At 38.3% G+C, this 12,886-nt stretch overlaps 1 protein-coding gene across 3 annotated transcripts in view; it reads left to right on the forward strand.

Moving 5' to 3' along the window:
• Nucleotides 1-12,886, forward strand: part of SIPA1L2 (signal-induced proliferation-associated 1 like 2) — a 105,883-nt gene that overhangs the window by 42,528 nt on the left and 50,469 nt on the right. For all 3 annotated transcript variants that reach the window (XM_012660335.1, XM_012660333.1, XM_012660334.1), the window contains exon 8: nucleotides 3,120-3,394. In XM_012660335.1, the coding sequence (XP_012515789.1) occupies nucleotides 3,120-3,394 (275 nt within the window). The remainder of the gene's footprint in view (nucleotides 1-3,119; nucleotides 3,395-12,886) is intronic.

Below are 12,886 nucleotides of genomic sequence, written 5' to 3' on the forward strand. Positions count from 1 at the left end.
GCCCAAGATTCTTTTTAAAATGTGATTTTTGGTCAAAACCACTAAGTTATGTCCATGGTGTTTAATAGTTATATTTCTGCTCTCAGTTTTAACAAAGGTAAGATTCAGATTTTAGTTTGGGTATATATAGTAGAGTAATAAGAATAAATCAAACTATTTCCAGTTTTTATTGTTTTTGGTGGTATAAGAAGATAATATGCTCTTTGACAATAGACCTTATTATGCATAAATACTCCTCCAAGCGAGATGTATTTTTAATTGTTGTTGTTGTTATTAGAAAAGATTTAGTCAACTACGGATCATATAAAAAGGAGAAATTATATCCATTTCGTGTTACTTTTCCTTCTACCAAATATAAGTCCTTATTTTGGTATTAAAGACCATGTACAAGAAAAAACAAAATCAGGTCAGTACCTGCTAGTCTTAGAAAAATAATTCCATCATTTGCAGAGACTATTTAAAGCAAAATGTGTTCAACAGTATTATCAGGTATATGTGTACAAACCTAGACTTGCATTTAGGGATGATTAAGTATGTAATTAGTTTATATGTCTAGAGAATTGAGTTGTCATTTATACTGTGAGTCTCAGGATACATTGTCCTTTCTCGTAATTGCAAATATTTCTTTTTCGCACATCCACTGAGTCACCATAATCTGTGCTCCTGAAAATATGGCAGAAACAAATGCCACTTCACTAACTACCAAAATATACTTTCCATGGGTATTTACCCATGGGTTCTTATACATTCTCTATTCCATGGACCCCATCCTACTATTTTCCTAGAAGAATGTATTGTTAATGTGACTAAGGTGTCTAATGTCAGAAATATATTCTAGGAATTATATTCTGTGTCTAGGATGACTTGCAACATGAGATACTAGATGTAAGCCAACTGAGAGACTATCGAGATGATTAGATCATAAGGGTTGGTACAGGGCAGTCACAGCAGACATGGGAAGAGAAAGGAGGATGCAGTCATAGTAGAGATGCTGGGAATGAGTGCCTGTTTGGCTGATGGTAAACTCAGTGTCCATTCTCAGGTCATGGAAAATGGAACTAAAGGTGTCTGTTATGCAGGTTAGGATTCAGGAAGAGAAGTGAGAGTTTATGCCTAGAGGGCCAGGCAGGGCTGGCTTCGTGGATGTGCGACCTGCACAATTGCATAGGGACCCACTCTCAGAAGAGCCAATGCTTGGTTGAACATTCTGCTGTTGCCATCTTGAAATTCTTAATAATTTTTGAACGAGGGTCCCTGCATTTTTATTTTGCATGGGCTCTACAAATCCTGTAGCCAGTCCTGGGTATATGGCTAGGAGGCCCCTATTTTCATGTGATAATTGAGTCCAAAGAGGTATGTGAGGAATCCAAATAAATGGAAAAACTTGGTCCTTCAGACTTTGAGGATGAAAGAAGCAAGGAACAGAGGGGATAAAGAAATAGCAAGAAGCCCAAGTAGAGGAGGTGGCAGGTGGCTGGTGGCTGGAGGAATAAGCAGAAGAGCCGGAGTCTGGAGTACTTTTCAGTCTAACACAGAGATGTGAAATTTCACCCATTGCATTGATATTTGAAAGAAGGCAGGGCACATGTTATATGTAGTACTTTGGTAGGATTGCTTAGAACAGAGTTGAAAAAAAAGTGAAGGTAAAATTTATATTTATTGTACATATTACAAAAGTACTTTTTCAACAGTTTTAAATTAATTCAGTTCATAACCTTGGAAACTTCAATCTTTCAAAACTTCACGACTAACTAAAACCAGCATTCCCTTTCCCTGTTTTGCTGAGTGCCAGACTGTCATGCCTGTCTGGGAGAAACTGATTGGCACTGTGTGTACTTGTGGTGACCATGGAAACATCAGACACTGTGGTGATATGTGGAATCAGCCCCAGTGCCACAGCTGTACTTACTGTCATAGGCCTTATTAAATAGGTATCTATGTATTCAGAGCATGCTTCATGGAAATGGGGCATTCATTAAACTGGAACTTCATACATTGCCTCTAGTCTTTTGAGGATAAGAATGTGGTACCTCCCGACTTGAAATTTCCCACAAATAAGTGATGTCATAGTCATCAAATGATATTTAATGAGCCTGTGTTTTTCTTTCATTGCCTGTAAACTATGCTCAGTAAGCACTTTTGAGGGTTGCGTTACTGGTGCTTTAGTGCACTGAGTGGTATGCAAACCACCTTTCTTCTCTCCTGCTTCTTTTTGTGGTACTGTTGTAGACTCTCACTTTTGGGAAAGGCACATGCACTGGAGCTTCCACTGCTTGGGCTCACCCTTGGCCCCCAGGTTATGGACCCAGTGGAGGAAAGGCAGCTTATGGGCACAGAGGGTCCCTCTGCCACCTGCCAGAGTGCCGTCCTGCACACTTCCCTTCTTAACAGATGGCCAGCGAGTCTGGATAGCCTGCCCCCACTGTTGATCTTGGGTCCCCTCCACCGCAGTGAGCATGGAGAAGGGCCCTAGGGGACAGGACCTCCACAGTATGTCCCCAGGGCTGGTGCACAGAGAGCATTTAGAGTTTTCTTAACACTTCTGATTTTCTGCTGTTGCCCTTCCTGAACCTAGGGTTGGACCACTAAGTGTTAGCTTGGAAGTGCTTTGGACCTTTTTTTTGTTCTTTTTGAGATGAATGAAATTGTCTAATAGATTTTAGTGCTTAGTGATAGAAACTTGGAATAATTTCCAAATACTTCACATTTTTTTCCATTGCTGTAATCCATCTAGAAGAATGGAATTTATATGCTTAAGGGCCAAGTCAATTGACGTGAGAAAGGAGAGGAGGGAATTATCAGAACGCATCTGAAGCTCCCAGTCTCTGGGTCAGTGGCTTCTAAAAAAAAGCAGGACACCTGTATCAGGAATAGGTATGCCTTTGGAGAATGAGACTATTGTTGTGCTCCTGTTATTTTCTCTGCACTTGATGCCAAGGTCAATTGTGGTAATTCTTTGTTGGACAGTTCTAGGGAAAGGCAGAGAGAGGCAGGTACTCTCTAGGCTGCGAGGACTAGAGGGAGAAGGTCTGGTATGGAGGCCTATACGTGCACCTCTGACAGGGCCCTGCGGTGGCCTGGGCAGGAAGGGCTTCTCTAACAGTCACTTTCTCTCTCAGATAGTGACAAGAGGCTGCGAGACTGTGGAAATGACCCTGAGGAGGAATGGGCTGGGCCAGCTTGGCTTCCATGTGAATTTTGAAGGAATTGTAGCAGATGTGGAACCTTTTGGCTTTGCCTGGAAGGCTGGTCTTCGCCAAGGGAGTCGCCTGGTGGAGATCTGCAAAGTGGCCGTGGCCACTCTGACCCATGAGCAGATGATTGACCTGCTCCGGACTTCTGTAACTGTGAAGGTGGTCATCATCCAGCCCCACGATGATGGCTCGCCCCGCAGGTAAGGTGTGGGAGGCTCAAGCAGTGCTCATTTATTTGTCCTTGGCTGTCCTAACTGCTCTTGCAAGGTCCTCAGAAAACATAGGTTCATCTCCGGGTAGTATTGTTGGGATGTCAGCCATTAGAGCAATTGAAAAAGAGCTCTTTAAAGTTACTGGCATGTAGTAAATGATAAATTATTTTCTAAGCAATTTGATAAATAAAAGCTGAGCTATTCTAAACTAAGGGGAGGAGTACCTACTTGGTTCACCTGGACCAGTGAGATAATCTAAGAGGAAATATTCTTTATCAGAGCTCAGCCTTTTGCAAATGCAATACTTTACAGAACTAGAATTTCTTTCTGTAACATGAAGTCATTTTTAACAAGATACTTAAGAGATTAATACCTTTATCTATGAAATAATATTGGAACACCAGATATATTCTGTGTGGCGACTACTCTATTCTAACAAAATGAAGCTTGAGAGACGTTCAACTGGATCGGGACATTGTCATAACCTGTCAGGAGAAAGGTTGAAAGGAAATGGCTAGACTTGGAAAGCTGAGGGGTGGATAGGTGGAGGGGTAGGGACAGGAATGGAATTAGGAAGCAGTATTGTTCCATTGCTAATAGAAAATAATCATGCCCAACATCAAGAAGATACAAGGCCAGAAGGAGAATGAATGCTAATGGAGAAGGAGCCATCCATTCAGGCTGTGGCCTACCACTTGTGGCATAGCACGTGTGGTGGCAGTGTCTAGAGCACAATCTCGCTGTCTTCATCCCAAATGGAGTTCCTACAGACAGCCTGAGAGCTCTGGCTTTGGAGAGAGAAAGCATGCTTGGAATCCACGTCTTTGCTATGTGGCCTTGAGTAATTCACGTACTCTCTGCAAGCCTCACTTACTCTCTCTGAGGTAGGGATTATAATATTGCCTACCTCCTGTGGTTTCTATGAAGATTAAACAAGATGGTATATGTAATGCACTTATGAACCTTCTAGCATAATCCATACCCCACACATTTGAGTTTAAAATAAAGAAAACTTTAGGATATTCATTTTCATTTCTTTCATATTAAAAAAGAAATTCTTATCCAAAGGTAGCAGGATTGCTGTGCCCACTTTCCAGACTTAGGTTATTCTTTCTCCAGCCTTTAAACCAGCACTGTCTGCAATGATATGTTCTGTATCTGTACTGTCCAAAACAGTAGCCATGAGCCACATGTGGCTATCACATACTTGAATTGTGGTGCAAGGGAGGACATGGATTTTTCATTTTAATTGATTTAGATTTAATTAGCTGCATGTGGCTAGTGGCTGCCATATTGGAGGGATCAGTCTTACACCATCTTCCTCTATGGTCAATATGCACAATTTTATCTGTTTCTCTTACTTAACTTGCCATTTGTTCCAAGCCTGACTTTCTATGGCCTTGTTTCCTGTATTTGTTCAATATGTTTATAAAATAAAGGTTTAAGGAGCTGAAATTCCTCTTTATAGTATCAGTCCCATGTCAAGATTTTTCTTGTTGCCTTGCCCGATTCTCTCCTGTTAAATCCGGCTGCTCTCCAAGAATCCCATGAATCACACATAGAGGTAGGAGTCCAAAGAAAATAAAGATGAAAAACTACTTTATTAAAAATGAGACTTGGCATTAACAAAAGGCAAATTCTTTAGGCCTTAGAAGCTAAAATATTGTATAAGTGAAAGTCCTTTATAGTAGATTTTAAGCCAATTATTAGAAATTTTTCCATATAGTAAGCTTTCTGTCTTCCTTGGTAGAAATACAGATTTGTAACTCTTATAGTGAGAACCAAGTCTTCTATGTGTCTTAGAGGCTTATTACTACCATAGACTTGGACAAAAATGTTACCATATTCTTTCTTTGGATTAAAAAATAACACTTCTTTCCTATTTTTAGTTTTGATCTGTTGCTCAGTGAGAAACTTTTAAAGCTTTCAAGAGATCTGGTTAATAAAAATGGTTAAGTTATCCTTATGTTTGGTATTTAGAACGTATGATTAGAACAATAGAATTTCCTAAGAAATACTGGGTTGTTTTTCAGGTAAAACAAATAAACAAAATGCAACTTAAAAGTTCCAGCAGCTGTTATCTTTTTATCCAAGGACATGTTTTTCTTCTAAGGAGCCAGTTATCTGCCTTGGTCTGCACATAATTAATTGTTTTAACTGCAAATTGTCTTATTGAAATTAGTCAAGATATTTATTTAGAGATTTTGCCCTTGCTTCCTAGGAGTCTCATTAATGTCATTCCCTAAAGATACAGAGATTTTTTTCCTCCCAATTAATCTGTAATAACTGTCTTCTATATTTTAACTTTAGTCGGAAGGATTAGAATTAGCTATTTGCTTAGTAGCAACACTCCAAAATTGGCACACCCATCACCCACATTTCTGCATGTCATGAAAGTTTTAAGCCTAGCATGTATCATTTAAAACTCTTTTAATTCAGTTTCAAATATTCTGTGAATCTGAATTTGTAAATTTTTTAATCCATATTTTTGTTAGTTTTGGATTTGTTTTCTGCCTGCAACTATCTGGGTGCCCTGATAAAAGTATGCGCTGTCATCAGACAGCCTCCCGTAGCCAGACATTACCCTTGCAATGCCAAGCCCTTTGCTTTAGACTGCAGTGTGAGTAGGAAATGTCATTTTCAGTTTCATACTTGTACTCAGCATGTCTAGCCTTCTGTATTATTAGATTTGTTAAGAAACTGCAGAGGAAGGGCTAAAGGGGAAATAAATAGCACTTGACTCATTTTAAAAATTAAAATACAAACCCTTTAAACTAAACATCTTTCAGTATCATTACCCCTATAGCAAAATATACAAAGATTTGCCTCAAGCTAAAGCTACACATTTGATTTGTGGCATGGAAAATTACCTCTATCTTCCTTCACAAATTGGCTCTTAGTGCTTGTCAAAGAAAAAAAAAATCATTTAAATGGACATGTATATGCATATATGTGTGTTTTTGTGTGTATACGTATATATACATATAAAATTTTTTCTTTTAAATTGTATTTAACATAAGTACCACAGGACTATAAAAATGGTCAAATTAATAAATTATATATTTTAGTCTTCATAAACATTGTGAAAAATGCTTCATAATGCCAGTTATCATCTCAATATTCATCTTGCAGGATATCAGGGAGAAAATCATTTGACTCGGAGTCCAGCTGCTCCTGTGGGCAGCATGTCAGAAGGCCTGTCACTTAATAGACTGGCTTCTGTTGTCCTCAGGTCAGAAGGTGTTTGGTTCCGACTCAGAAGCTGCTGGATTAAATGAAGTCTCTAGTAGGGAAAGTATTTATGTTGAATCAAAAGCCACCAGGGTTTTGAAGTCCCATTCTCCAGCGTAAGGGTGATGACAGTATAGCTGTCCCTCAGCTTGAAAGGAAGGCGGCAGAGCCATTTTTAGTTTTCCTCATGGAGTTCCAGGGAACAACAAGCAGGGAGGAGTCCCCCTTTGGGAATGCTTATTAACTGATCTCGTGCTGGGATGTATCCTGGAGTGAATCCATATACATCGGGAATGAGTGGCAAGAGGCAGTTTGGGAATAGCACTCTTCAAGTGGAAATGAGATTTTAAAGGGAGCTGGTGTTCCCCAGGCAGGCAGTCTCTGTGGAAAAGATGAAGAGTTGCAGTTGCTGGGGATGCTTAATTAAGAGCTTTCTTATTTTTGCAAGGGATGGTTTACAGCCCCTAGGATGGCCCCAGCCTCTAGCCTTCAAAGGTGACTGACATTCTGTTAGTGTCATTTAAGGAAAGCATATCAACTTAAAAGGCTGATGTAAAGGAAGTAACAACTCATCAGAATTATGCATGAGTTGTTATACAATGTGAGTGAATTTAGTAAATATGTCCAATAAAAATGGAAATGAAATTCCTTGCTACGATGCATCTGTTTTATGTGATTTTTTCGTACTTTGCTGGCATACTGTCCAAGGCATTCTTCTATATAATGTAAAACAGTAGAAATTTCCTCATGTTATCATGAGTCTAAATTATTATTTTCTCATCATGCTATAAAATTAAAACTTTATGTTCTTGTCTTCTGTTTTGCTGTCTGTTGCCTGACTATTCAAGTTCCTGAAGTATACAGAGAGGAAGATATGGAAATAGAAATAGGAAGGAAAACTCAATTTTATCAGTTTAGCTATACACACACATAAACACACACACACACACACACATATATATAAGTAGATGGTGAGTTGAAATCTGGACTCAAGCTTTTTCATGTTAGAGTTTTAATTAGAGTTTATTATTTGTATGAATAATGAAAATTAGTTATATCTGATCTGATATTATGGCCCCACCAGTAATGAATTTTAATGTAAAAACAACACAGAACTTGACGTTGTAAAAGTAACCTAAAATACACTCACTATTCTGAGTCCTTTGCCAGTTTCTCTAGTCTAATGTTCAGATTATTCTCTCACTCCCTAAAGTAAAAGCATAGGATGACAGAATGTAAGGTAGATGGCCTTGTGTTCACTCATTCATTCAATCACTCTTAACTGGTGTGTGCCAGAAACTGTGCTGGGCGTACTAGGGCTATTAAAATGGACAGGACAGATGTAATCTTGACTTTTGTGGACTCTTCTTAGTCTTTCTGGTCTTCTAGAATACTTCCTATTCATATTTTGGCTTTTTAAAAATGGTTTTCTCAAACTATAGCAATAACATTACTTGATAATAAGTGTTTCAAACTAGTGCAGAAAATGCTGTCACTCTCTCCAATTAATAACCTATACTGTAGTGCCCATGTTCCTTTGCATTTTGAATGTTGGAATGTTACTATCACTGTAACAGGAATGCAGTGGGTGACAGTAAAGCATGAGTGTTCTGTTCGTTAGGTCAGCAGCCATCTCATACTTGACAAGTTACACCATGGCTACGATAATGGACAGCCATTAGATGTTCTCCCTTACAGGAAGACACTTATCAAAAATCAGGCATCAGGTAGCTATTGAGAATCTTCTCTGTATAATTTTCAAGTATTACAATGCAATAAAATATTATTACTGCTCTCAATCTTTCTAAGAAAAAAAAAAGGAAGCAGTTGGTTTCAGCAAGAACTTTCTGAGCCTCTGTTCAATGCTATGATAGGTACTAAGGATACAGAGACACAGCCTGCCTCTGTGTCTATGACTAGTAAGGAAGGAAAGGGAGGGAAGGAAGCTGATGATTATTCAATCCTAGGCAGCCTCACTTCCTATTTTGTCTGATACACACCTTTTTCTCCAAGGGCTTGGTCAAGTGGGTTTGTGATCTAAATGTCCCTTTTTCTACCTGTAGTCTAGGTGTCTATTTCTATCTGTAAATTAAGGAAATGTGTTAAAAAAGTGAATTAATATTTTATTTAGTGCCTATTTTATGTATGGTACCACCCTAACCTTTACAGTAAGTTATACTGTGTGGTTATGTCCCTGTTGGAAGCTTTCGATTTTTTATGTACCAGAAAGACTTTGTGATTCAAGTGAATGAGCATCAATTACCCGTGTCACCTTGTTGGATGATTTGGAGAGTCTTATAGCTATTAGCAGGCTATTAGCATAACAGACATTAAAATGATTAAAATATCAGTGATTACTTTAATCCCTAGAGCTATAAAAGCGTTCTTTTACAAAGTGCCTAATATAGGAAAAGCATTTAATTTATTTGAGGGGATCTGCTTTTATTTCCAAAGATTCTTTTAGCTCCCAGTGGAAAATAGGACATAATGTGGGCTGCATCAACTGTTCTCTGATGGTTTTCTAAAAAAAAAAAAAGAAAAAATAGTAATAATAATAGCCATATGTTTTGGAAAGAGCACTGAACTTCGACTCAGGTCGAAGGACTTGAGTTCCAGTGTGAACCCTATCTGTAATTAGCTATATTATCTTTTCAATCTCTCTGACCCTTCTGAAAAATTGAGATTTTCTTTGTACCTCCCAAATTTTCGTGAAAATCAAATGTTGTGTGTGGAAAACTGTAAAGTGCTATACAAGGTAGGTTGATAGCTTGAAAGTAAAGTATAGCATTGCAGTATATGGTAAGACTTTTCGTTAGGTTATTGGGCTTAGCTAAAGGTTCTGTATGATGCAGCCAAGTAAAGTAAAACCAATAGGCCAGGAGTCCCCAACCTATGGTGAGTTGTGTAATTATTTCATTATATATTACAATGTAATAATAATAGAAATAAAGTACACAGTAAATGTAATGCACTGAATCATGCCAAAACCATCCTTCCCCTCTCCAGTCTGTGGAAAAATTGTCTTCCATGAAAACGGTCTCTGGTGCCAGAAAGGTTGGGTACCACTGCGTAATTTCAGAGTGTGGTAAATGAGAGTTATGAGAGTTACAATTGTGTGATTAGGTTAAGCTGTGGCTGCACAGTCTCTGTAGTTTACCTGGTTTAGCTAATTCCTTTTTTTTTTTTTGGTAAGAATATGGATTATTCCTTTAAACTTTCTCAGTTTTCTAGGTTTTTGGTTTTGTTGTGCCACGCCACTCATGATTCCCCCAGGACTTTTGCCCTTTCTTAGTTTTGAAGTAGTATGATACAAAGTTATGTGTCTTACTTTTATGTAAGATGAAAAGAATAAAATAATAGGATAATGATATATTCTATAGATGAATGTAGATGAAAGGAATTTTACAGCTCTAAAATTTTTTTTAATTTGAAAATTAAACTTTAAAATTCTAGAATTCTATAAACATGTATTATTTAGGACTTTCTTTGAAGTTTGTGTGCCTTTTGCTCTTTAATATTGGTTTCCTCCTTTTTGTAGAAGCAGAAAGTAATCATGTCTTTGTATTGAACTTCTTTCTTATGAAGCTGTCACTTCAGGAATTGTACATATTTTGTATAATTTAATCTTAACATACCCTCTGCTCTTACTATTCTGTTTTTAGGAGGAGGGTCTAAAGAGGCTGTCACATTTCTAAGATACACAGTGGCAGGTCTGGGTTTTGAGCCCAGAGCCCAGACTCTTTAATGGAGAACAGTTTGACTGATGCCTGGGGTTCCTGTTGGGAACAAGTGGAGAAAACCGTACAGCTTGGCTGGACTAAAACAGGGATGGTTCTGATGGTCAGTCTGCAGAGGTTACAGCGATCCATGCTTTAGAATCAAGTCCCCAGCCTGACCAGCAAAGATTCTACTTCCAGTTGTCCAAATTATTGATAGTAAATGGAGGGGTGTTCTAGGAAACTTAGAGGTGTGTTTTAAAGGAATGGGCCTGGGTGGGAGGATGCTATCTTGGGGACTTCTCTAGTTGTCTCTGAAGTTATGGGGGGTGTATACTGAGGTGCTTGGCAGTACCATGGGTGTCTGTTAACTGTGAACAAGAGTGGACACCCGCTCTTTGCTGGTCATACCCAGCAGCGAGGAAGTGATGGCAGCTGTAGACCAAGATCTTCTGGTGGGAAACCTTGCTTTAGGCAATACGAAGCTGGGGAGAAAACCCATGAGTCTGTGGATATGAGCAAGTTAATGAATGTCCCTTGTATGGGATTAAGCCATCCCAGGAAGCCCACAGTGGTGAGTTCAGAAGGACAAGTAGTAGTATTTTCAGAATGCAGCAATAAAATATAAGACCCTCTGAGGACTCCAACCAGTGGAACTACCTGTCATTCTTACGGTTTTGTAGTGTCACATTTTTAACTAAGCACATTTTCAGTGACCTTCTTGGTCTACAAAATGTTTTACCTTCTAGGAGCTACTAGTGAGAGAGAGACTCAGAAAAGTTATCAGCTGGACAAGAAATGTTAAAAAAAAACAAAAAAAAAAACCACATTTTTAACCTGAATCTGAGTTTTTATTGATCCTTACCTAGCATAGTAATCAGAAGCATAAGTCAATGATGTGTACATTTGTTATGGAGCAAGGAGGAAATCAATATGCTTACGTGTAAGTGATCCCACAGCCTTATCTAACATTTTTTTGGTATCTCCTATTGGCAATCAAACATTAAAAGAATGTCCCGGAAACTTACACATGCAATTCCCATCCATTGACTTGATTTGGTATGTCAAAGGAAGTCAAGTACATGTATCAATGAAGTCTGAATTTTTATACTGTAGCGGGAAGGCAAAAGACCTGTCTTTTCTTTAAAAACGTTTCGCTTACAACTTTAACAGCTCATTTTTTTTCAGGAATGCCATTTTTTGTTAAGTCTTTTGCATTTGGTCTGTCTGGATTTCAGTTGGCCTTTACTTAGTGGTCAGAAATACTTGCAGTGTGCCCCCGCCCCCCAGCCCCAGGTCTGATGCTCCAGATGAGCTAGGTTATCTTGCCTGATGTCCTTGGCTAGAACCACCCAAAAAGGAGGAAGGGTGAATTCAAGGGCGAATGCAGATCTGTTTCTGATAGGCACTGCAGCCTGAGGGCCTCTGCAGGCTAATTTCTAGTTCTTCTTTGGTGCCTTTTCTATTTTCCTAAAAATTGGTTGAATTTTCTGTATGTATCCTTTAGGGAATTTCTTCATACATATTGAACAGAGCTAAGTTTGACTAGGTTTGATGATAACTTCATTATGATCAGTACTATGTGTGTGACATCTTAGTCATAGAAGTAAACACAAGAAAATCTAGTTTATAAGACTAGTTGCCATAAAAGAGTCACATAATAATGAAATTTTTAAGATAAAACCATTCTTTTGAGAATAGCTAATTTTCAGTAGAGCAAAGAATGCCATTTTTTAGTATTTAAAATACCGTTCACATTTTACTTTCTGGAAGAGGTTGAAAATGAAATTCCACCCTGATTCTCTCCTCAGCTTAATGCATTGCACAGGTTTTTGCCAACACTCTTTAAAATGTTAGTCATGATTATGCATTTGTATGATGTTTTTCTTCCAAGACTCAAGCTAACTTACAGTGTCTTATTACAAACTACAATATATGGGCATGAATTAAATAGACTGTACTACTCAGCCATCTGCCTCATCTTTCCTTCCTCTTCTTAAAAGCCCAAACAAATAAACTTGAACAAGCACTGGAAAGTAGACTTTTGAGCCACAAGATTCAAAGTTCATGTTCCTTTCATTGAAAATATAACTCCAGGACCTTTAACTTTGGTGGTAGTCAATTACGGGTTCCCTGACGTGCACTATTCAGGCAGCTGCAACCTTTGAGACACAAGAAAAGCCTGGAGTTTACTTGAGCATCCAGTGACTTGCTTAGAGCATCGATCAGGGTAGAAGGTAAGAGTAGGTTTTCTTGATGTTTTGGTGTCTTTTGTCATATCCAGCCTTTCTGATTTCTAATTAGGCTGTTGGCCATATGGATAAATCAATAGCCCCAGGGATGTGGTATCTAATTAAATAGAAAAACACTTGGAAACAAAGTAAGTCCACAAGTAAAAATTTTAGAGCCTTGGCGTTTTATAAAAAAGAAAAAAATGCAATCCAACGTAAATTTTGAGTTACTGAATTTGACCAGCAATTTAACTATCAAACTCAGTAAATCTAGAGTAATTTAAATTAGATATGAGAGGAAT

The sequence above is a fragment of the Propithecus coquereli genome, unplaced genomic scaffold (assembly GCF_000956105.1).
Source record: "Propithecus coquereli isolate 6110/MARCELLA unplaced genomic scaffold, Pcoq_1.0 Scaffold66, whole genome shotgun sequence".
In the NCBI taxonomy this organism is placed as follows: domain Eukaryota; kingdom Metazoa; phylum Chordata; class Mammalia; order Primates; family Indriidae; genus Propithecus; species Propithecus coquereli.